We start from the raw sequence: 25,737 nt of genomic DNA on the forward strand, positions 1-25,737 counted from the left end.
CCGCCGCCGGATGGAGTCCCGCCCCAGCCCCGCCCCGTGCCGCCGCTGAACGTGGAGTGAGGTTCGCCGGGCGGAGGAGGTGGGCATGGTGCGCTCGCTCAACTCCATCGTGGCCGTCTGTCAGAACATGGGCATCGGGAAGGACGGGAGCCTGCCCTGGCCCCCGCTGAGGTACGGCGGGCCTGCTGCCGCGCCTTCCCGCCGGGGTGGGCGACGGACTACGTGTCCCAGCGTGCAGCGCGGCGCGCTGCCGTCCGGCAAGGGGGGGTGATCCGCGCGGTGCGTGCTGGGACTTGTAGGCGGGAGGGCAAAGGCGGGAAAATGGTGTGGCCGCCGGCGGTGCTCTCTGCAGGTACAGCCGAGCCGAGCGCCGGCAGCTTCTCCTCCGCTCCCCGCTTCTCCCTTCCTGCTATGATCATGTAGGTTGTTGCTGAGCCTTACCTTGACGCTCTGCTTGTTTACTTGACAGGAATGAGTATAAGTACTTCCAGAGAATGACCAGCACCTCCCATGCGGAAGGTAACGTATTTCTCAGTGCAGTGGGCCACCTTGCTAAGTTCGTGTGGTATCAGTCGCAGAAAAGATAGGGAGTGTTGCTTTCCAGCCGCTTCGGAGTCAGCCTTCTGCCTTCCCTGAGCTCACCAGCCTGTGTGTTTGCAATAAAATCAGACCTGGAGTTAGCTTTTGCTCTTCCTTGGTTTTACAGCTCATGTTTCATTCTCACCACAGGTCTCCCTCCCTGCCTTCTTGAAGGTCCAGGGAGTGTTTTTAGTCAGAAAGTACAAAAAGATGGAAGTTTTTTGTACAGATTTAGCAGCAGCAGGTTTTTTTCTGCCTCTATTAGCTTATCTATAATAAGCTTGTTTGCTGTAGGTCAACTTTGGCCATTTGTTGCACCGCCTGACCTGGATTTGCTTTGTCTGGCCAGGGGCTGAGCCATCCCAGCGTGTCAGAAAAGCCTAAATGTGCTGCTAGCATGCAGCTTTGCTGGTAATACATAGTGATAGCATCCAGATCCAACAAGACCTTCGCAGCAAAGTAATATTTCAGACTTGCTGAAACAATTGTTTTACAGCAGGTCCAAAAGGGCTGTGAAACTAAGTGGGTAAGAAGATACAAAAAACTGGAAACAGTCAACTTGTTCTGACTGCACACTTTCAACTGCCAAAGAATGCAGTATTGCTACATTACCTCAGCTCCTCTCTCACAGAGGAAGTGCAAATAACCCTGTTCTCAGTGCATGTGAGTGAGAGTAGAGTTAGAAGTGTTTGGATTTGGTCAGAAATAACTCAAGGGTGAATTCTAAAACATGATTGAACATTCAATTCTTTTTTTTTCTTCTTTTCTTTGAATAAATTTGGCAGCTATGTGTAATCCAGTAACTGAGATGATGGAACATGCAAACAACAGTCAGTTCTGAACAAAAAGTGTCCATTTACACTGTAAGAATTCTTGCTGGCGTCAGTTGATCTTACACTTTACTCAGAGGGCTCAGCACCCTGGAGCACCCTGGCACAGCTGCCCAGAGGAGCTGTGGGTCCCCCATCCCTGGAGGTGCACAAAGCCAGGCTGAGTGGGGCCCTGGGCAGCCTATTCTAATAGGCTATCTGATCTGGCAACCCTGCCCATGGCAGGGCATTGGAGCTGTGTGGGCTTTCAAGTCTCATCCCACCTCAGCTATTCTGTGATGGAGATGAATTTGGCTACACAACTAGCAGAGCCCATGTCAGTGAAATAGACAATGTCATGCCTTTTTTGATGTATATTTTTTTCTTCCAACTGTGAGTTGACATGTGTATGTTAAACTGCCTTGGTGTAGACTACCTGCCAGGGCTTTGAGGGCACAAACTTTTATTTTGTGCCTATGACTCGTTGCAGGATAAGGGCCAAAGCTTGTACTTTGATAACTGCTGAAATTAATTTCGCATGAGGGAGTGGAATTCCAGCAGATATCACTGAACAACTGGAACACATCTGTTACAGAGAAGAAATACCATTTAAATAAATGATTTCTTTCTTATTCAGGTAAACAGAATGCACTGATAATGGGTAAAAAAACCTGGTTCTCCATTCCTGAGAAGAATCGTCCTCTGAAAGATAGAATTAATATAGTGCTCAGCAGGGAGCTCAAGTATGTATGATGAATAATAAATAACAAATCCAAACTTAAAAATATGTGTAACAGTACCTCATAAAGTAATTCTTAATGATTTGTAACCAATTAGGAAGTATCTCTTCTGTTGGTTCTGAGTGATATCATTACTTTATAGTTTTTTCTCATTTATTTCTTAATCACTTCATAACATAATTATTACTTTGTGTAGTAAATACTAGTTCTATTTGTACACATAAATCATTTGACACTTGTCAGTAGACCTTGGGACTCTGGTATTTCTTTAGTACCTTGTTAAATTGATAATCAAATCTTTTTTTTTTTTAATTTACTACCATTCACATTAAGGGGAAAGGAGTCTGTCCTTTTTCACAGCTGTCTTCTTGAATCACTCACAATCATCCAAGTATTCTTTAACAAAAATATTCACTCAAAATGGTTTATTGATTTGGAATTTGTTACTGGGTTTTGGACAGAAGGTGGGGGTTGGGGGGATAAAGGCTTTGTGGATTGTTCTGCAAGTACTGATCTAGAATACAAGTAGAAGTTTGTATTTAATTATATGAACATTTACATTCCTCAGATATTGTTTGTTAAAAACTTGATTTAACAAGTTTTGAACATAAGTCACAGTTAGGATTAAATTGTGATTGATGAAGCAGTTCTACAGTGAGTTGAGAATTCTAACATAATCAAGTAGTAAATGAACTAATACGAAAGATGTAGCCACTTGTAAATTCAGCAGAATACACTATATGTCTTGATTGCATTTATTACGATGACGATTTGTCCTTCGAATTTAGTAATAAAACTTTGTTTTTCCTAGGGAAGCCCCAAAAGGAGCTCATTATCTTTCCAAGAGCCTGGATGATGCCTTAGCTCTTTTGGATTCACCAGGATTAAAAAGTAAAGTAGACATGGTTTGGATTGTTGGAGGCACTTCAGTTTATAAGGTACATTTAAAGTACTCTTAGATTAATATTTTCTGCACTGGGAGAAGGATGGCTCAAGTTATTTCCACTACAGGAAGTGCAGGGATAAGCCTTTTCCCCATTTGACCTAGTAAACTCTATTGACAGAGCAAGCCTTAGAGAGAAACATTGTGATTAAAAAGCTAAAAATATCCGTTCAATTAACCAGATACTGCTCTTGCAGTGTCATAAAGTCATTGCACTTTTGAGAGCTTTTCTTAACTATCTAAATTGCTAGGGTTTCACACCAAGACTCGTACTGTTTTGTTTATTTAAATGAGAAAGGGAATCTATAAACAGGAGGGGGAATAACTGTTTACACATGTTGACAGTGATAGGACAAGGGGGAATGGTTTTAAACTAAGATGGGAGATTTAGGTTAGATATTAGGAGGAAGTTTTTCACTCAGAAAGTGAAGGTGACACACTGGACTGGGTTGCCCAGAGAGGTTGTGGATGCCCCATCCCTGGAGGCATTCAAGGCCAGGCTAGATGTGGGTCTGGGCAGCCTGCTGTAGTGGTTGGTTACCCTGCCCATGGCAGGGAGGTTGAAACTAGGTTATCTTTGATGTCCTTTTCAACCCAGGCCATTCTATGATTCTAGGATTCATGAAAGGAAACTGGCTATAGAGGATGTGAGAACAAAGAAAACAAACATTTTCAGCCAGAGTGTGGTGCTTTATGCAGTTGTGCACATAAGAAAACAGAATTTAAGAGAGTTAGCAGGTAATAATAGTGTCAGGAATAAGAGAAGATAAAAGGGGATAAACATAAGACAGAACATAGAGCTGACTAATTTTCCCATCCAGTAAGCAGACATCCCGACTGCTCCCATTGCCTAGGTTTTTCTTGGTGTCTGTTCATGTGCCAAAATGTATATGCCACTTTATCCTCAGAACTATCTTTGCAGAAAGCCATGTATGACCAGCAGTTTTCCTGCAAATGCCAAGTCCTTCTCTTCTTAAGTAAGGTATTAGCTGTGTAACAAGGTCTGCAGTAAAACCAGTCTTCTCGTTGTGCTGCTTTCTATGCCATCTTTCTCTCCCAAACCATCCCCCTCATATTCATCTAATACACATACAAGATTTAGCCAGCTCTCCATGCCTCCATACACTGGAGACCCTGAAGTCACCTTTTCAGCCTCTACACAGTTCAGGATCTGCCATTTAATTCTCAGTGGATTTCATTATTTTCTCATATAATTTGCATGCACTGTCAAAGCAGTACCACGCAAAAGATGATGTCCGTCAACCTTAGTTCCTTGCACATGAGTCAGGAGAAACATTAATTCTTCTGATTAAAAAAAAAAGTCTGAAATTATAAACCATATTTTTCCTGATAATTATGGAAAACATTGTTGTGCACTCTAATCATTTCAGGTACACAGGAAATGTACTTGATTCTTGTCTAACACATAGGTCTTAGATATGTGATTAAGAAGTCATAAACTGTTAATATTTTTTATATATTTGGTAGGAAAATGCAATGCAAAGTTCTTCCTGCCTATGCTTTTTGTTTCTTTTGTGTATCTCTTCTCTGCATCCTAGGGAATATATTTTTCAGTGAAAAATAAAAAAAAAAAAGCCAAGGTAGTTAGGTGTCATTAAGGTTGTAAGAGAAATATGATGCATATGCAAATGGCCTATAAAAGATTATTGCTACTCTACCTTTCTTTTAATTATTTATTTACGTGTGTCTTGTAATCCTTTTTGTATGTGATGAAGTCCAGCATGCATTTGATGTCAAATGCACTCAAATCTATATTCATGTATTATCATAGAAATACCCTGTCCTTCACTCTTGGCCATTAAAATGTTTGCTTTCTGGTAGTAAGTGGCAAATTTATTTCTGGAAACAGATTCTCTTCAGATTGGGTATAGTAGCACATAGTGAGCAATAGTCTAGATTTGAGTTCTAATCCTGCAGGATGCAAAGTGTGAGCATTTATGCGTGTGCATTACCTGCATATTCATCTTGTTCTGCTTATTTTAGAGTGATTATTTTTATTCATACAGGAAATTCTGTGTTAGAGGGTTGTTTTCTTTTTATTATTATTATTATTATTATTATTATTATTATTATTATTATTATTATTATTATTATTATTATTATTATTATTATTATTATCTGGCTGTTGTAGAAAACTGTGCCATTTTTTAAACACTCACTAATATTTAAACTATAAATTAGCAGTTTTGTTCAGGACTACTTTTGCAACCTATTACTGTGCTGATCAGTATAAGGAATATAATTTAAAGTCTCAGGTGTTTTCCCTCTTTCAAGTATTCACTCAGGCTATTTCAAATGAATTCTTAATTCATTAGGGATAAATCTGACAATTTTGTAAAGATTTCTGCATCCGTGATCTTAATGTGATCTTAATTAAAATTTGATGGAAACCATACACCTCTACCAAAACTGCAGGTAGTATTTTAGTGCCTATATTAAAGACGTAAAAAGGATTGCTGGAGTATTTCCTTTATGTCATGTAGAGATGTGTGGGAAGTAAAAATACCAATCAGTAATTGAATTGAATCATTTTATTCCGTAAATGTGGATACTTCCTTTTAAAGCACTGCTTTGATCTTAGTGCTTTGAATGCCTCAAAAGTTTGGAACTCGTGTTCATTAAGTATAAGAAAGTGACTGTATATAGTTCAGTGAATAAGTGCAACAGGAGTGGTTTGAAGTAGGTACTACTGAGAACATCACATTTCTGCTTCTAGCAATTTGGGGGTTTAACCCAAAGTTCAGAACTTTCTAATCAGGTGGAGCTTTATGAGGACAAGCCTTGATGAAGAGAGCACACAGCATTGCAGAAATCACTGTGCTTTTCCTTTCACATCTCTATTGCAAATGATATTCCCTACTCCAACCACCAAGTTCTCTTATATTCCTGATCCTTTACCTTGTTTCTGTTTCTTCTTATTCAGAAGTAACACTGTAGTGCCTGCTAAATAAAACCTATTTGCATCTGAGTACTGCTGCACAACAGTGCTGTAGAGAGATGTTTTTCACCAAGAAGAGCCAGTGCATTATGGTCCCAGTAAGAATGATACCTGTACTCTTTAAAGTGTCATTTTAAGTGCTGTTTATTAGAGCTGACACTTTAAAGAAGGGCAGGATAATGTAGGTAATCATAATGCCTTTTTGATACTGGGAACCCCAAGTTTTGTAGAATTGAACAAGCCTCTAATCCACATGCAACATGCCTTGCAGACCCCATCTTTATAAGGGGTTACCACGTTTGGTCATTCAAGCTATTGGAGAACTTTCTTACAAGAAGAACTCTACTCATCATTTTTGCTGTTAAACAGAAAGAACGTTCTCGTGGGAATGTCTTACTGCGCTTTTAGATAAAGGCAGGGGTATGCTGAAACTATGATCACTGGTAACAAGTGGAAGCTGTTTGCAGTATCATCTATATCATCAGGCTGAGTTTGTCCTTTGAACAAGGAATACATGCAGCATAGGCCTGCAGACCAAGCTGTGTGTTCAGTGTAGCAGAATGCAGCACAATCCTGAGCCTTTGGAGGTTAGTTATTATGTGGTTCACAGATTCCTCAACATACAGTGATGTTCCAGTCAGGGTTACTGCAAGAGAGAATGGAAAGTTTACACATACTTCTGCACTTCTCCTGCAGGGTTCCTTTGACAGCTTGTCACAAGTTTTTTGTGGATGTCTTTGGGGCTGAGGGAGATTATTACAGTGTCATTCTTGTATTCTTCACCGCTGTAGCTTTTCTACCCTAGTTGATCAGTTATCCTTGGCACAGGAGTCTTGGACTTAGGGAAGTGGCATCCAATCACCACTCCAGTGGATACAGGAGGAAACTGTCTCTTCTGGGACTTACTGACGTTTGTAACAGAAAGCAGAACAGCTAGGTATAGTATGCATTTTAGTGGCAATAGTGACACATGAGTAGTGTTGGTTTTAGGAAGCAAAAGCAAAAAGGATTGAAAGCAGTCTTCCATTTTTCGAAATGGTTTACAAACATCCTTCTACCTCTGAGTACCTTTAGGGATAATGAAAGGCTCAGCAGTTTTCAGCTGTGCTCAGTGACAGAACAAGGGGTAATGGGCAAAACCTAGACACAGGAAATTCCATACAAACATGAGTAAAAGCTTCTTTACTTTGAGAGTGAGAGAACACTGAAACAGGTTGCCTGGAGAGGCTGTGGAGTTTCATTCTATGGAGATATTCAAAATGTGCCTACCTGCTTTCCTGTGCAACCGTCTGCATGGGAACCTGCTTCAGTAGGGGTGGTTGGAATAGGTGATCTCCAGAGGTCCCTTCCAACCCCTACAATTCTGTAATTCTGAGAGCTTTTGATGTGACTTGTTATCTGAGATCCTGCTCAGCACAAACCATCTTTTTAAATTTGGCTTGACACTGGTCACTTCATTGGATTTGTAATCTCCTCATACAGACACAAGGTATAATATTGCCTCCAGTGAAGCTTTCGGACTTCTCATGGCATAAGTTTACAGATTTAATTTCCTTAGATCTCAGTGTGATACCATACTGGATTTTCTAGAGGAGCTGATGTTGCTACTCATTGGATGGATGAGGAAAGAAGAGTGTGGCAGCTCAGCAAGGGCCAGGATGTCATAGCAATTACAAAGATGTTGCGTGGCTTGAAAAGCATCTTTGGTTTTGCATGAGCACTCAATGTTTTGAGAGCCTTCTGCTGGCTCCTGAGTGCTTGTGTGTTGCCAGCTTGCAGTAGTGACTCACTTATTGTCTCCTGGGCCTCTATTAGCAGTTGGAGCATATCACATAGGCAGACTTTGTGTCTTGGTTTCATCTCCAAGAAGTTTAGTTCATTAACACCAAGATTGCTCCCCAGTGCAACCAAAGCATGGTAAGTGAGGACAATTGGAGGATTGTTTTCAAAACCACATTTATTTTCTGAGCTGAGATGCTGATATGGATGCACTCTGTGTGTAAGTATTGTTTCTTAATTGTCTGTTAATGGAGAGCTTCAGGTCTTGGTTTTGACTCTGAATAATAGTGCAGCCTGGAGAGACTAATAAATCTGCTCAGCATCATCAGTCTTTTTAAATTGAATTTAAACAAGAGTGTTTAAAATTTGTTTAGAACAACATCTGGATTTTACCAGGAATAGTGCAACTTAACCTTTCAGGCAGCATAGCACTCCTTAGCCACTCACTCACTTTCCCCAGGTGGGATGGAGAAGAATTATAATAAATGTAAAAGTGCATGAGCTTATTGGTTGAGATAGGGACTAGATAAAGCAAAAGTTGCCTATGCAAGCAAAGCAAAGGAAGGAACTTGCTATTTTTCCTATTGACAGGCAGATGTTCAGATGCTGCCAGGTAAACAGAGCTCATTACATGTAATGGTTTCTTGGGAAGACAAACACTGTCACTCCAAACATCCACCCCTTTTCTCCTTCACCCCAGCTTCTATTGCTGAGCATAATGATGCAGACATCTCTTTGGTCAGTTTGGGTCCTGGTTCTGTCCCTTCACAGCTCCTTGTGTGCTCTCAGCTCTTTGCTGTTAGAGCAGAGTGAGAAGATGAAAAAGACTTGCCTTGCACTGCTCTGCAACAGCCAAAACACTGGTGTGCTGTCACCACTATTTTGATCAAAAATCCAAAAGACAGCATCTTCTTAGCCTCTACAAAGAAAAGTAATTCTATCCCTGCCAAAACCATGACAAATAGGAACTCTAAGTCCAGAATATCTCCAGATATTAAACAGGGTCTTTTTTGAAAAATAAAATGTGCGTAGACTTACTTCTGTGCAAGGAATGGTCTTGTATGTGGTAGTTTCTAAGTGTTCCGTGTGAATCTTGCATTATAGAGATAACCAAACACAAATCACTAAGAATGAACCTGCCAGCAGAAGAAAAACTAGCAACAAAACTTAAGAAAAAAAAAATAGAAACAAAAAAAGGGGAAAAAATGTAGTCACAACCAAGGACTCTTCAGTAAAACCAAAACAGGCTGTGTGTCAAACCAGCTTTCCCCTTGGCAAGACAGGTTTTCTACTGCATCTTGAATGTTTAAAATCGTCTTGTAATTTATACATTCCTACTCAGCTTCTTGCTTTCCTGTTCTTCAGAAGCAAACAATGATGCTCAAGGTCACATTGCTGAAGTACAGAATAGTATTCATGTATTAAGTTTTGAGAACTTGTCATTTTGGAACAGAACAAAAAGTTCTTCTTTCATATGAAGTTTTGTTATTTTTTACTTTTGAGTTAATAGCTAAGCTGGGCAGTAAATGATGCTGACAAATCATATTTGGGTAAATTATTCAACAAAGAGGCTTAAGCTGGAAAATTAAATTTCCAGTAATCTCCAAGGGAAAGTTTTGTCTAATATCCATGCTGAGGTGTCTTCCTTATGTATTAGTTTTTGACATACTGTTTTTGGTAATCTATCCCCTTTAATTCTTCAAAACTGCTGAATTTTTAAGTTGCTACTTGTATGTAGTGCAGCAAGTCTCTTGCAGATGATTAATTACCCTTTTAAACAGAATTTCTTAATTAGGTTTCACTGGGTTTTGAATGCCCTGAGTGAGTCGTGGATGCCAAATTTACTAAGCTTCAAATCTTCACTGTAGCATAAAGATCACTCCTTCAAGAGAGAAAAATAGTAATTTGAGTTGCTAGTTTGTGACTTTTTTCATGCCTGCCAAAACTTTACTGCCTGCCAAAACTTTATTAACTAACACTACTATACTTAGTTTCACAGAGTCTCCTTCTACAGAGATACTCAGGACCTGTCTGCAGGCTTACCTACGTGACCTATTATGGGTAATCTGCTTTAGCAGGGAGTTAGACTCAGTAATCTCTTAAGGTCCTGTCCAGCCCCTGCAATTCTGTGATTCTGAGAAAATGCACATTTTAAAGATTACATTTTAATGTGTCTAATTAATTTCCTACAAACCTAAATATACTAATCCTAAGTATACTGTTTTTGTGGCCTTAACCACATGTAAAACAGTGCTTTTAAACTAGGTAGCTGCTGAAACAGAGGCTGACATGTATGCATTTTCATTTGGTTTTGAAGTGTTATGTTCAGCCACAGATGTGAACAAGGTCTGAGAACCACTTACAAGGGAGCTGCGTAGGTAATGTGTTTTTCTATGCTAATGTGCTACTGTACTCTGCATGTTCCAGTGCCATTGTGCCTGTGTAGTGCTGCTGTCAAAGAACTTGCTGCAAAGAGCAAGCTTCTATGAGTTTTCTGAAGCCATTGACATAGAGGGCATCAAACTACAGGCCTGAAAGATTTATCTCATCTTCTGAGAGGCAGCATGAAAAGCAGTGTACTAACTGCATTGGCTTCTTTGTTCTCTTTCAAACTTAACTAGTCTGGCTCAATCCTGTTAACATTTTTGAAACCTGGTTACACTGTGTGAAGTGTATTACTACTAGGCTACAGGTAAACGACAGCATCTCAAAAATGTCTTTGCCTGGAAACTAAATTCTGTATCTTCAGACTGAGTGATTGGCATAGTTGTCCTGGTCTATGGAGAGAATCACTTCTGGCTGTGATGATGTCGGTAATCTGAAGGAAGCAAAGTGGTTGTACTGTCCATACTTCCTTTTCCTGTTCCACCAAATTGATAGTAATATCCCTTAATTGTGCAGGTGTACATAGTCCTGAGCGGTCTTGTTTCCAAAGATTGCTGTCTTCCCAGTATGTAAACAAATGTAACTGTTGGCTATTGTAATAGCAGTGAATGCTTCTTCATGGAAGAATTTTCTCATATATATTTGAACAAAGTGGCAATGCTAAGATAGTTTTACTCTATTCTTATTAATCTGTTTGAGAAAGGATTATAGCGATCTTACTACAGTTGCATAACATAGCTTTTGTATAAAAGTGACAGGCTTACAGCATTACAGCTGATGGTACTATCCTTCTATAGAGATGTGTGTTTGGTAAGAATATGTCCTCGAGTAATGTAGCTATGCCTCCTGTCAGTGCTTCTCTTTCTTACCTAGTAACAAATAAAATCATAGGAAGCTAAATTACAGTGTTAGCAGTAGACTAGTGGATTTCTTTAGTTTAGCAACTTTATGCTTTCTCAGACATGAGAGGGACACATCCAGCTTTTCCATTGCACACGTTGAACTATGTAAACTCAGAGAATTCTTAATAGTGGAATGAAAGGTGTGGTATTCCTATCATTCTTTGATTGTTTGTTATTGTGAGCAAACTTTGATTTCTTATTTATATGGGAAGAACTAATCTTGTAGTTCTGGAAAGAGTTGCTTTTTAAGTCTCTTTTCAAAGGTACTTGCTGAGGTTATAGAAGGAAACTTTTAAAAGGCTTTGTTCTAACCACAGACCCTACAAGTCCACTTCTTAAAGCTTATCTGTTTCCACAGGGTCACAGTGGGTAGACTTTTCAGTAAAGGTCAAACAGCATTTTTATTGCACTGGTCTTGTTCCTTGCAGGGAATTGGTGGTGGGAGCTACCACAGCATTCCGTCCTTCACCAGGTTTAGCCCTAGCAGCTCAGAAAGGAAGGGGAATTACCTCACTCAGCCAAGCCCTGGGAGCACGGACAGGAAGGGTTTTTGAAAGTGCTGATTCTCACAGTCAGCGTGGTCACTCTTCTAATTGAGAAGGCTTAACTTTGATAAGTCCTGTTGCCTGCATAAGACCTAAAGCTTTGGGAGATCTTTAGCTGTGATTTTATTTTTTTTAATGTGTAAAATAAATACTTCAATACTCTTGTGGCTTCAGAATGCATTTTAAGTGTTGAAAAACAGAAGAGAAGTGGAAAGAGTGTTTCTACTGATTTTTTTCTCTTTTATATTGTTCTGGCATTTCATTTGGATTGGCAGTGATGTCGTCTAGCAGCAGAAAGACACTTCAAGAAGAAGTGCTCCTTTGCACAGCTACTTTGTTTTATTTATTTTATGTAATTGGGAAAATTGGAAGACAGTAGGCGTGCATCCTTCTAAAACCTGCAAATCTTTGAATGACTGAATATAATTGGTTCCTTCTACAGAAATTGGTTGCTATGCTGTCTGATTTGCAGTGGTTTGGTGATTAAAGCTATAAAAGATTAATTTTCTATATAGTATTTTTGAAACTGCTTGTACTGTGCAGTTATTTGTTTCAGAGGTTTAGGGTTATTTTAACCTGTGTTCTACAAAGACAACTAATTCAGGGCAGTTGTCCTTTAAGTGCAGACATGGATTAATCTTGTACGGCAGGCTGTCCAATTAAGCTGGAAATTATGGGGAATATAATTCCTAGGTCATCTACGTCTTGATGTATGATTCAGAGACAAGTGTATTGATGGTTACTTGGAAAAGACCAAAAATATAAGGGTCTGCTAAAATCTTTTCATGGGTCTGTGAAGGCACATGTGAGTAACAAAGGGCTGGTTCACCTATGGAGTGACTTTCCTGGGACAAGAGAACTGGTCTTGACACCTCAGCAGTCCTGTCCTCCCTTTCTTTTGGAATTTCATCTCTGTTGAAGGAATCTTCTGGTGTTTCTGAAGGACCAGATCAGAAGCTTATGGCTTTGATAGCCTGTGCTCTAAGATGAACTGCAACCAGTTAAAATCTTAAAAGATTTGATAGCTGCTATGAAGCAAATACCCTTATGTGGGGAGCGAACACCTATGCAGTTCCAAGTACAGGCACAAATATGATCATAAGACAACTGAGTGGATTATGGGAGGAAGGCTCAATAAATGAAAGTCGTGCCAAGGATGTTGTTGAGACCCAGCGTAGCAATGGGGTAAGAATGTGGTGAAGGTGCAGATTTTTCAGCCACAAGCTCAGAAGTGTCATCCTTTTGCTTTAAAAATCTTCCGTTACCCTGATACAACTACTTCTGACAAGTACTTCCCTGAAATGTAGCTTTTTATTACTACAGTGTCCAGAATTTTGCTAGTACTGATCTACCTACTGGAAATTGTCTTTGGAATATCATATTAGTTTACCACAGAGTTGCCTGATCAGTAGCATTATATATTAGTTATTCCACATTCTGTCTAAATAGTCAAGATTACTTACATCTACATATTATATTAAAATGAAGTCATATTCACCCTAATGCATTCTTTAAAATAAATTTGCATAATACAGAATCGCATCATTAAGCTCAGAGCAAGTATGTCAAAATTCTATCAGATAGCAGTGTGCATCCTCTTAATTTATATTCTGTACAGAAAAAATAAAAATAAAAAAAATTAGAGTATGCTGGGCAAGACTGGAGTGAATAATAAGAGAACATTAGTGAAGAAGTGCCATAATCTTAGAAATTCCAGAGTTGTCATAAAGCACTTCCACTGCCTGCAAGTGTCTGAATGCATAGTAGTATTTTGCAGAGTAGATGTCAGTGTATAGTCCTCTCTGAGCAGTTTCATTTAGAGACTCCACACATGGAATATTTCATGTTTAATACAAAATCTACTTAACGTAAGTCTTCTGAAAGTGCTGTCAGGGAACTGAAAGGACCAGCTCCACCCAGAAGGATGGGATGCTGGGACCTAGAGGCAATATCCTGGACAGCACAGCATGGCTTCACCAGCAAAAGGGCTCACAGTGGTGAGACAGGTCTTCAGAAAACAGTAAAGGCCGTGAAGGTAGCCAGGGCCAGGCATAGCCCTGGGGCAACTGGACAGGGCCAGAGGGACAGGCTAAGGCCAGGTTGGTATGTCAGCCTGTGAACTGATGCAGCAATGTTCTTAAATTGGAATGCATGTGAAAATTAAGCTTAACGGAATGTAGCAATCAGAATACACAGACAAATTGTGTTTTAAATATGCTTCTCTGTATCCTCTATGATATGCTGTAATAACATCATGGTGCTGGGCATCATGCCACTTTCTGTCCACTGGGAAGGAGTGTGTAGGTTGTAATCATCTGAAACCCAGTGCTTTTCTCCAAGTTCTTTTTGTTAAGTATTTAATTCTTAGATTCTACATAAGGCTGAGCTGTGTGTACATACAGACTCCAGAGGTGGTAAGGCTGACAGAGGAAGGCATCTGCACGTTTTCTGTGGGCTGGGGGACAAGCAGTATGACAGCATGTTGAGCTATTCAACTGATGTAATGTTTTCTGTGGCATAGAGGCCATCATCCCATCCCCTTCTTGCTAAATTCAGCTCTCTTTACAGCAGCTGTGGTCAGTCACTCTCATACATTCTTTTCTGCTAATGCAGAGGCCTTAACTGAAGCACTAGGAGAGTCCTCTTGACTTGAGTGAAAAATTGATTTATCCCTCTACTCCAAAACATCAGTATCTCAGTAAACAGAACACAGTATTATGTATTTATTTGTGAAGGAAATTATTCTTCCATTATTCTGCAGATGTGTCTTTCAACAGCTGGCCCTTTCGAGAAACTCGATGAACACTAGTTCAGTGCAGATAGATATTGTTGTGCTGTAATTTTGTTTTAAGGTATTCTCTAGAAATAGAGCTGCTTTTCTAGAAACCAATTTCTCAGCGTAGCTAGCAATTAGTTTTATTGGATTATGTTTAAAATTACTTGGTTCCTCTACTTGTCAAAGTAATACTTAATGTATTATCATGGTGAATCATTTTTAACAACATATTGCTCATTGACAACTTGGGGGAATGGGGGAAGCAGCAGTAAAGCACTTCAACACATGTATTGTAACCAGGCACCAGTACAACATTTTTAACTCATGAGTTTGTGTGTTTGTTGGTAAGGATCTCACATAGAAGATGTCTTTTTAAACTTTTTCATCCAGGAAGCCATGAAACTTAACATTGTCTTACAGGTTTCAAACAGTGTTTTAAAACAAGGTTATTAAAAAATTCATTAAACATGAATAATACTTCATGAATAGTCCGGGTGTTCTACCCAGAACAATTCAACCTGGTTTACTTTATTTTTAAAGGCAGCAATGGAGAAGCCCATTAATCATCGACTATTTGTGACAAGGATTTTGCATGAATTTGAAAGTGACACATTTTTTCCAGAAATTGACTACAAAGACTTCAAACTTCTCACAGAGTAAGTATCAGAATGTATAATACTCCTGTGTTCTGAAGGGTGGCCTAATAATTCACATGTGTAAGGATCCTGCTAAAGCCACATTCTATTTGAGTTAGAGATGAAAATTTCTGCTATTCACTATAGTCACTTTTACATTATCTTTGTCACATTCCAGACATGCTTTATGCCTTCTCTTACAAGATTAGAGGAAGTTGGGAGTTGGCAAAAATAAAAATGAATGCCTCAAGAATGAGCAGGAAAGGAACTCTGTCTTTCTGCTTCCGTTTTGGTTTCCAGCTAATTACAGACCCACAGTAAAGAGAAAGTGTGACAAGATGGGCTCTCTGCCCACAACCTAGGGTGCAGGAATGGGTTAGCAGTGGAGTTGTAGAGAATAAGTGGGGGCAGTGCAGAAGGATGTGGCCCGGACAGACCAAATGAGTGGGGAATGTTGGTTGCATTTTTCAACTTAAATTCCAAAGTGTTCTGTGCCCTAACACAAGCCTAGTGTAATATCCTGATTTCTGACACCCAAATCCCCATCTTTCTCTGGGTTGTTTCCCAGATATACATTGGTTTTGGTCAATTAAAAGAAATCAGAATTCAGTCTTTATGTAACATAGCAGATAATTCCCCCACTGAAATGAAAACTAACAGACGCTGACCTAGGAAGAAAAGTTTAAAATTCCTTGCTCCCTTAATGCCAACATTACTCATACAAAGTTCTTACTCTGTCACAGGGAACTGAAATTATTTTAGTAGTATCTATTAATAAAAAATTGTTTTAGTAACTGAAATGGAGGTGAACACTTTGCAGTAGTTAACAATCACTTATGTATACTTGTAAGAAGCATTTAATATATCATTTCCTCTAAACCATGTAATCAAAAGCAAAACAAAAAAGTGTGTGTCACTTCTACCTTTACAGACATTGTAAGTAAAGTAATTTTACTACATTTTAAGTAATGTGGGAGGATTCAGTCAAAATGTTTGCTGTCTTTTTCATCAGCTTTACGTCATAGTCTACTTTTTAGTTTAAAAAGATGTGCATAAATGTTGCTGATAGTAGTTAATGTGATTCCCAAAAATAGTTTATAGTTAGCATTCCTGTGATAAGGATGCTATTTTCATCTCTTTACCTTGGGTAAATTACTGATGATTTATAATTATATTATTTTCTACTTTTTATCCTTTTTTTTTTACGTTTCCCCTCTGCAGGTACCCAGGTGTCCCTACTGGTATTCAGGAAGAGAACGGCATCCAGTACAAATTTGAAGTGTATGAAAAATCTGTCTTGGAACAATAAAAACAAGGCTTGCAACTAGGCATTTTAAATTAGGAAATCATATTGACTGAAAATACATGTTTCATACATATTACATCACTGTGACAAAATCTTGATAGTACAGTTTCTCAACAATAGAATATTCCAGAAAACATACACCACAATTTTAATGTGTACCCTGCAGTGTAAGTATGAGCATAGTCAGCAGCATTTGCAGTTTCCATTGACAGTGAGAGCCTGCAAGGAGGGATCCTTAATTCTCTTTCACTGCTAATCAATCTGAGAGCAGGAGAGGTTGTTGCTTTTTTTTTTAATGGTAACCTCAAAAACTTTGCTGACTTTTTTTTGTTTCCCCAAAGTATTTTTAAAGCACAATCTTATGAAACAGTTTTGTAGGAAATTCAAGCAATGTTGCCCTTAATTGTTTCACTAAGTCTTTGTTCCAACATCAGCAAGGGTTGCAGTGGACAACTGCAAGTTTATGCAATTTATGGCTGTTCAGCAGGGCATAACATTGGCCATTTTTCTATGAGAAGTTTAAACCTTTGTTTTGAATGCTTTTGAAAAGCAATAACCAAGCCTCATGTATAAGAGAAAACCACACCAAGTATCAGCTTTGAACACCCGCTGAATTTTCCGTGGCAGTTCTGTGGCAGTAAACTGATGCAAAGAATAATTTTTCTTCTCAGTTTTCTCTGTGTTCCTTTTTCAGGTTTAAAAATGTAAGTACTTAGATGTGCTGATCTTTTTCATATCTGCTCATTTTTACGTCAATCAATAAAGATTTAAATATCAATATTATATGTTTACATTAAATTGCGAAAGTGTACTGCATTTCACTTTGCCAACGCCTTGTGAAAGGGAAGAAAACATTCTATTGCAAAGGGGATTTGGTATTTTTCTGGTATTTTTTGTTATTTTGTAATGTAAGTCACAGTGACCCTGACAAGAGAAAATAACCTCCCCAAAGCATTTATTATGTACCAGTTAATGTCAAAAGATGGGTCAGTGTTAAAAGCTCTGCACAGCTCATCTGCAGTGTACGGTATTTATGGCTACTGACATTTATTTAAAGTGGAAGCAAACACTTTATGCAATGTTAGATTACACTGTGATACTGATGTGAATATAGATAAGAAAGTTTCTGCTTAAGCATGTATTGCATGAGATACAGTTGAAAGTTTTGCAGAATCACTCTGGTTTCAAAGAACTTCCACTTGGCTGCAGATGATTCTTCAAGGAATACAAGAGGAAGTTTCTTTCTGTAGAATGTCTTAATCCTCTCCAAACTTAGCTACCTTCACTTGCCACGTTCTACACCAAATGAAGTTAATTTATGACTTGAGGAAATGAGAACTTTTGAAATAAAATTGTAGAGAATATGTTAGTGACAGATTCATTGCTATGCCACTCTGCAAAAAAACATGCAGTTTTGGTGTTCTGTTTTGTTTTAGTAAAAACACTGCATTTGGATGACACTTTTTTGCATTGGATGGTTGTGATATGCCATACAAATTCCAGTTAAGAATTATGAATGTGTATTTATTTGCAGTGAAATTTGATTCAGAAGAAATACTTCATTTTAAAGATAGACATACCATAAACCATTTAGTGGTGAATGGAGTTAAGTCCAGCTGGCGTCCTGTTACGAGTGGTGTCCCCCAAGGGTCAGTTTTGGGGCCCATCTTGTTTAATATCTTTATTGATGACCTAGATGAGGGAATTGAGTGTACCCTCAGTAAGTTTGCAGATGACACAAAGCTGGGAGGATGTGTCAAACTGCCTGAGGGTAGGGAGGCCCTTCAGAGGGATCTGGATAGGCTGAACAGCTGGGCTGAGCTCAATGGGATGAGGTTCAATAAGACCAAGTGCCGGGTCCTGCACTTTGGCCACAATAACCCCATGCAATGCTATAGGCTTGGGGCAGAATGGCTTGAAGAATGTAGAGAGGAAAAGGACCTGGGGGTGTTGGTTGATGCTCGGCTCAACATGAGCCGGCAGTGTGCCCAGGTGGCCAAGAAGGCCAACAGCATCCTGGCCTGTATTAGAAATAGTGTAGCCAGCAGGAGCAGGGAGGTGATCATCCCCCTGTACTCAGCTCTGGTACGGCCGCACCTCGAGTACTGTGTTCAGTTTTGGGCCCCTCACTACAAGAAGGACATTGAGGCCCTGGAGCGTGTTCAGAGAAGGGCAACAAAACTGGTGAGGGGTCTGGAGCACAAGTCTTATGAGGAGCGGCTGAGGGAGCTGGGATTGTTCAGTCTGGAGAAGAGGAGGCTCAGAGGAGACCTTATTGCACTCTACCACTTCCTGAAGGGGGGTTGTGGTGAGGAGGGGGTGGGCCTCTTCTCCCTGATAAATAATGACAGGACGAGAGGGAATGGCCACAAGTTGCGCCGGGGAAGATTTAGATTAGATTTGAGGAAACATTTTTTCTCTGAAAGAGTGGTCAGGCACTGGAATGGCCTGCCTAGGGAGGTGGTTGAGGCACCATCCCTAGCGCTGTTCAAGAAGCGTTTAGATGAGGTGCTAAGGGATTTGATTTAGTAGTTGGGTAGGGATAGTGATAGGAGAATGGTTGGACTAGATGATCTTGTAGGTCCTTTCCAACCTTATGAACCTATGAACCTATACCAACCACTGTCGAGTTAGATGCTTGACATAAATAGATGCATAGAAGGATGTAAGTCTCCTTATATTTGCAAAGACAGCTTGCTGACAGGTGCATTATTGCCAGAGGATGGTTATTTTGCAGTATTTTAAATTTGTGCCCTTATAGAGATAACTCAGATTGTTCGTGAAATAACTAAGACAAGAAGAAACAAGTTACTGGCTAGACATTGTATGGGGCCATGTTCAGAAGCAATACTTGGCTGTTTGACAGGTGGGCTCAGTAAACACAGAACATCTGTGTGCTGCTCGCCTAAATTGGGCATTGAACCCATTGCCATCCTTAGTATAAATATTTTATACCGTTGTTTGAAGAAGAAAATATATTTTGATCTAAATACAACTTCTTCATGCTTTGTTTACTCCCATATCTCACAGATGTATGATGCTGTGAAAAGCTAGACTAGTGCACAGAGAAATGTCATGTTTTTCCTCATTTTCATTCAGCTAAATGCAATGAATAGCACCATGAGTGACAATAATTACTGATCACCAAGAAGAAAAGTAGAGTGCAGGTAGAATTTAATACCCCTCATTCATGCTTTCCCAGGAACAAAGTGTTCTAAACAGGTTAAAAGTTAATTTTTTAAGGATAGTAGTTCTAACAAGATTGGTAAAACCACCAGGGTCCACATAAGAGGTGAAATGCGAACCATTACAGTAATGTTCATTATTGTTCATTATCTCTCTTGTGTCAAAGTGGACAGCAATTTCCATTTGGTTGTAGAAGCTAATGTATTAAGTAGCTCACTCGCTAGTGCTCTTAGGGTCACAGTGTATTCAAGAACAGAATTGGGAACATTCCAACAACAAATTGCAGCCATGGAGAACAATCCATGAAGAAAGGTAAACACTAACAGGAGTTTCCTAATTTAGCCAACAGAATATTAGTAAGGGGAAAACAGGAAGGGAAAAATGATTGTGATGAGCTTATGCAATTTCTTGTGTTAGTTTGTTCTGCAATGATAAATATTACTCAAAAAAACATTTTCAAACTGCTTCGGAGTAGAGTACTTGTAAAGTACAGCAAAGAATTCAGGAGTGAAGACTTTTCAGGATTTAAGTTTTTCAGTGACCGCCTTTGTTAGCTACACCGACAGCCTCAGATAAAATCCTATCCTGAAGTGCCTAAACTGCATTTGAAAGCTTAAATCCCGCCCCAGAGCATCCAGTAGCCCAAGGGTTAGCACCGTGCCCGGGCTGGTCTTCTCCTGGGGAAAAGCATACAACTGTCTGGCTCCTTATAGGGAACTACCCATCTTTCATTGACCTTCAATTATAAAGACTTCTATTTTCTCTGAGGTGAATCCTGTGTTGTTTCTCCATTTCCATTGCACAGTTCATTATGTGTTGTTTCACATATCATCAAAATAGATTTTGTAAGAAGTCTTTTATCAGATTAACTGATGTGATTGGAAAAAGAAATTACAAGCCTTCTGGCCTGGAGTCCTTTTCTGATTACATTCCCAATTGAATGTTTATCAGAAGAAAAACTCAAGTGACCCTTTCTGCATCTGTGATGCATCTGTGGGGCCAGTTGCTCCTCATGATGAGCAAACCAGAACTGTGATGTTGTCACACCCCTCAGGCAGACCTAAATGATATGTACACCAGTGTCCAAAGTACACTGAGAGGTAGTGCTTTTGGTGGCTCTAAGTGGGTTGTATGACACACAGACGAAAAATAATTAATTTCATAATTAATTTTAAATCAAATTTTCCTCATTTATCTGTGGTGAAAATAGGCATTCTGTAAGTGGAGGTTTTCTTTCCTCATTTAGTACTTCTGTGCATATCGCTATTTTGGTCAGCTAAAATTGATTTCTTCAAAATATTCAATCTCAGTGTCCTTCATGCACTTGACATTCTCTGTCCAATGGAATCTCGCTTCTCTTGTCATATAGCAGCTACACCACTGTCTAATGCATAATTCACAGTGTATTTTTTGTAGTATATAATTCCAAATACCTTAAGAAACTCCTGCAGTGCACAAGGGGTCCAGAGAACTTTCTGCTTTAACTTACTTAAGTAATCATGCATTTCATCCATCAAACTCTATAACCCATGGGAGGTAGTAAAGCAGGTATATTTATTATGGTGCCAGGTGCGAGGGGGATATCTCCTGCCTGGCTCACACACCCAGAAATGTGGCAACTACAGCTTATAGGCATAGTATATACATATTCATCACATTTCCAAGAACTTGGTTACATATACATTGGATGTTATCCTTTCTGCCTAGAATGCAGGAGAGTCTCTGGTCCTATTTGGTGGTCGTTGGATGAAGGCTTATTGTGAAGCCTTAAGGGGGTTGCATTGCATCTCAACTGCAACTCTGCCTCCTTATTTTCATGGGATCACCCATCGAGTTGCAGTCAGCGACTCTGCTTATCTTCACTGGACCCTCCATTGTGTTGTCAATGCTGCCTCCTTATCGCCAGGGGACTCTCCCCCCACCCCCACCCCTCCTTATTGAGTTGCAGACAACAGCTCTACTTATCTTCACTTGTCTCCCAGGACCTCGCATTCCTATGCTTTCTGCGTTCCTGCACAAGCTATGAGGCCTAGTTCAACAAAGTTTCCTTGATTCACCAGTATCTCAGTTACATTAATATTAAAGAAGTAAGTCTGTATCTTCCATGTTAGAGACAAATAACCACTTAGCCTGTTCAGAATATTTATGTATAAGTTCAGGAAAGAGAGAGAAAAAAAAAAAAACACTTTTGTAATCAAACTGTAAATGTCAACTTTTTCTTGTCAGTTCTATGAGAGTTTCAGATGGAATTGATTGTGGCTTGTACAAATTTCAAACAGGTCTGTTAATACTGGAAGCAGTGTTGAATGTCTTGAACTCTTAACGTGACTTTTCATCATGGTTAGAAAATAAATACTGTAACCAAAAATCACTATAAAGAAATAAGTAAGTCCTTACTGTATGGCAGAGAACTTATTTTGCTACTGTTGAACTTTAACAATACGTCTGACACTGTCATGTTAAAACATTTAAAAGTAGGAAGGCTGCTCTGAAAATAATGCTGCTTGCTCTATGTTGTTGCCCTGTGACAGCAAAGGCAGACATCGGTGGTACGGCAGCAGAGGTTGAACCTTCTTGACAATATTGTTACACTGACACAATGGTGTCTGACATGGAGGTGCATATGAAGCAAAGGTATGTCACTGAATTCCTCCATGCAGAAAAAATGGCACCCACTGACATTCATCAGTACTTGCTAAACATGCATGGAAATCAAACAGTGGATGTAAACAGTGGATGTAAACAGTGGATGTAAACAGTGAGACAATGGAGATGTGTTTCAGCAGCAGTGGTAACAAGACCTCTTCTGATGCAGATTTTTATGAGGGCTGCAGTGCTCTGCAGCAGAGAATGTGCTCTGCCAGTGTTCTTATGCTCTTTGCATCTCTTGTAGTTTCCATGGAGATAAATAGGAGGCATTACTTTCAGAACATCCTATGTAACTTGTTTCACAAACTGTGTTCAGATTTTATTAACACACTTATGAGAAAGTATCAGTGCTATGGAAGTTCATATACTGGGCTAGCAGCACCAGATACACTTACAAAAAAGAAAAACATGAGCAAAAGAGGGTTGCCCTGCATACCTGCTGAACTACTACACCTAAGAGTCCAGCAGTGGTGTAACACACAATCACTAATGGATGTGCCTGAGCTACAGGATATTTCAGAGCAGCATAGTCTCTTAATTAGTCTTCCCACCCATCACAATTATTCTTGCTAGTGTCACGTGGGCACTTCCCACACACAGTCAATTTTTTAATTGAAGTAATTAGCCAAAATACACCAAACACTGCAGAGAGCATATCTGTTCCAGAAAGAAGCCTCTGTGTCGCAGCTAGATAATTAAAACATGCCTGAAAGAAGTTGAGAGAAATACCGTCTCTGGATTAACTCACTGGAACTGAAGCAGTTATACCAGCCCAGGTCAGTAGCGCCCATCTCAGAACTCTTACCTGATTTGATCAGTGCAGTTAGAAAGTGTTAGAAAATAAAATGTGAAGTATACATAAAAAGCAAAATTACCTAAGAAACTGGTAGAGTAATAAAATGTTATTCTGGATTCTAAACTCGGTGCAGAGTTGAGACTTTGTGAAGGCAGATACTTAATGGAGCCTTAATTTCTTCTGTTTGGTTTTACTTATTATTATTTTTTTAAATATTTCAATCACATCTTGGAGGTGTAGGCTAAAGTTGGTCAGTGCAACTGCTGAGCACTCCAAATAGGCATGATAACCATCATGTTTACAGTTCCACACAGAAAGCACAATCCACAAAAAAACAAACAAACAAACAAAAAAAAAACGGTGTTTTGGATCAAAATATTTCCATTCTTTTTTTTTTTTTTCCCTTTTTCTTTCCTTCCCCCCCCCCTTCTCCCCATCCCTTAAAAACATGGAGCAGCTCTCTTTCCTCATTCCCAGAGACCTGTGTTGCCCAGAGAAGGCCCTGCTGAGCTCAGACTCCTTGCTGCACAGCTAGGAATCCAATCCCTGCAGCCACCCTCAAAACACAGCTCCCAGGCTTGAGATCTGCAGTCCAGCTCAGGTTTTCCAGCAGCTTGTTGAGCAGGCTGCCGTAAGATAAATGTGTTTCTTTAGTTTTACTGTCTGCCTGCCTATATTTCAACAAAAGTTTGTCAAGAATCAGTGCAGTGAAACGTTTTGGCCAATTAAAATGAGTGTTGCTATTCTGATCGTAAAACTTTCCCCTGGTAGATAACAACTAGCCCGTGTGTCATGATGTTACAAGAGGTCTGGGTAGACAGACCTTGAGAGGGATAGAAAGAAGTGTAACAGTCTAACATGACATGGGCATATGCGAGCATCTTCAGTATTTTAGAACAAACCTTGGGCTGCATTGATATATTTCCTGCTTGGGCTTTCCACCCTCCTTCACAGTTAAACATTAAAATTGTTTTCTTAATATCAAGAGTTGTTTTTTATACATAATTAAAAGTAGACAAAAGCAAGGAGGTTGTGACATTTATATACATATTTATATGTTTTATTTTTTTAAGTTAATTATCTTTCTAAAAGTGCTCTTCTCAGAACTGGTGTGATAATCTCTTTTTGTAAGTGATTTCTGTTGGCTATCATAAGCATGGCAAAACAATGCAAACAAGGACAGGAGGCAAAATAAGAAAATGTACATGAGAGATCATGGTCTGAAAAAGAGCAGTAATCTTCCTGAAAAGTAGGTGTTCAGCATACATGCCCATCTCAGACTGTGCAGAAAGAATATTAACAATGTGAGTGAGGTGCAGAGAACAAAAGAAAACAAAAAATAATTTGAATCTCCAAAAGAAACAAACATCTGAGGACATTCTCCCAACTTAGCTTTTTAAAAACAAGGTTAAAGAGTAGCTGAAGAACCTGCCCTTGGAATGTTGTTTGTCTTAGTGGCTTACATTCATCCAGCTCTTAGTCATGCCTGCGCCTGATCGATCCTGTCAAGCACTTTAAAAAGTAGAATGGCACAAATCTCTTTCACATGCTTCCTGGAAACTTATCTCCTGTGATGCCTAAGAAAGCCCTACATAGCATCAAGGCTGCTGGCACTCTGTGACTGTTGCTTATTATACAGAATATGACTGACTGCTTCTCTTTTACTTTGCCTTGAACTACCTTATTTGTTTACTGTATTCACCTGTTGTCTTTTATTATACGCCATGATGACAGTCTTGGAGGCAGCAGCCTTTTTAAATAGATGAGTGCAGAACCTCGCACAACTCGACACTACAGACCCTGCATGTAACAGCATTTGCAGGACAGGGAAGACAGCTGCTGCAGGTACCACTGTAACATCCACACATCCTCTCTGCAGAAAGTTAGCATGGCAAAAGGCAGTCAAAACTTCTGCAGGATGCTGTGTGTGCGCTCACTATTGCAGTAAGCTCTTTGTAAGAACTGGTGTTCCACAAAAATATCCATGGGATATCATAGATATCTGCAGGAATGTGGGTGTACTGGTGGATGGCAACCTGGATGTGAGTCCAGGATGTGCCCTCACAGCCCAGAAAGCCAACCATATCCTGGGCTACACCAAAAGAAGTGTGTCCAGCAGGGCTAGGGGAGTGATCCTGTTCCTGTTCACTGCAGGGCAGTTGGACTGGATAACGGTTAAAGGTCCCTTCTAACTCAAATAATTCTATGATTCTATGATGTAGGATAGTCCACGAGCATCATTAGAGGCAAGAATCAGATAAACTACTACAGTAATGTGATCAGGAGTAATCAGCATAAATTCCCTCAGGGAAGTCATGCTAGACCAATGAACTATGTATGAAATCACTGGCCTGGTGGATGTGAGGAGGGCAGTAGATATTATTTACCTGGATGTTGGTACAGTATTTGACTTCTCTCCTGTAAGATCCTCGTAAATAAGCTGATTAAGTATGGGCTGGATGAGCAAACAATGAGGTGTATCAAGAACTGGCTGAACAGCTGGGCTCAGAGGGTGGTGGTGAGTGGCACAAAGTCTTGTTGGAGGTCAGTCACTAGTAGAATTCCCCAGGAGTCAACAGTGGGTCTAGATCTGTTTCTCTTCTTCATTCATGACTCCTCAGCAGGTCACCAGATGATGCAGAAGAAGCTCCTGATAAACCAGAAGGTTGTTCTGCCATCCAGAGGGACTGAGACAGGCCAGAGAAACCTGTTGATAGGAACTTCAGGAAGTTCAGCAAGAAGAGGTAT

At 39.7% G+C, this 25,737-nt stretch overlaps 1 protein-coding gene across 2 annotated transcripts; it reads left to right on the forward strand.

Annotated features, from left to right (window-relative positions):
• The first annotated feature begins 70 nt into the window (after positions 1 to 70).
• On the forward strand, positions 71 to 16,366 carry DHFR (dihydrofolate reductase). Of its 2 annotated transcripts, XM_065745194.1 has the most exons (6): positions 71 to 171; positions 470 to 519; positions 2,026 to 2,131; positions 2,940 to 3,066; positions 14,958 to 15,073; positions 16,274 to 16,366. In XM_065745194.1, the coding sequence occupies exons 1-6, from the start codon at positions 86 to 88 to the stop codon at positions 16,359 to 16,361; spliced, it is 573 nt and encodes a 190-aa protein (XP_065601266.1). In that variant the 5' UTR covers positions 71 to 85; the 3' UTR covers positions 16,362 to 16,366. The 2 variants fall into 2 exon arrangements, with proteins under 2 accessions (XP_065601266.1, XP_065601267.1); XM_065745195.1 differs by lacking the exon at positions 470 to 519 and having other exon boundaries at positions 107 to 171.
• The last annotated feature ends 9,371 nt before the right edge of the window (positions 16,367 to 25,737 follow it).

The sequence above is a fragment of the Cyrtonyx montezumae genome, unplaced genomic scaffold, assembly GCF_038088225.1.
Source record: "Cyrtonyx montezumae isolate F1298 unplaced genomic scaffold, pur_monq_1.0 scaffold_34, whole genome shotgun sequence".
Classification (NCBI taxonomy): domain Eukaryota; kingdom Metazoa; phylum Chordata; class Aves; order Galliformes; family Odontophoridae; genus Cyrtonyx; species Cyrtonyx montezumae.

Bases quoted from the DNA above. Each gene is read 5' to 3' on its own strand.
- DHFR (XM_065745194.1), top strand. From the start codon at position 86: ATGGTGCGCTCGCTCAACTCCATCGTGGCCGTCTGTCAGAACATGGGC. The intron at 172-469 runs GTACGGCGGGCC...TTTACTTGACAG, and splicing joins CTGCCCTGGCCCCCGCTGAG to GAATGAGTATAAGTACTTCC. The intron at 520-2,025 runs GTAACGTATTTC...TTTCTTATTCAG, and splicing joins CAGCACCTCCCATGCGGAAG to GTAAACAGAATGCACTGATA.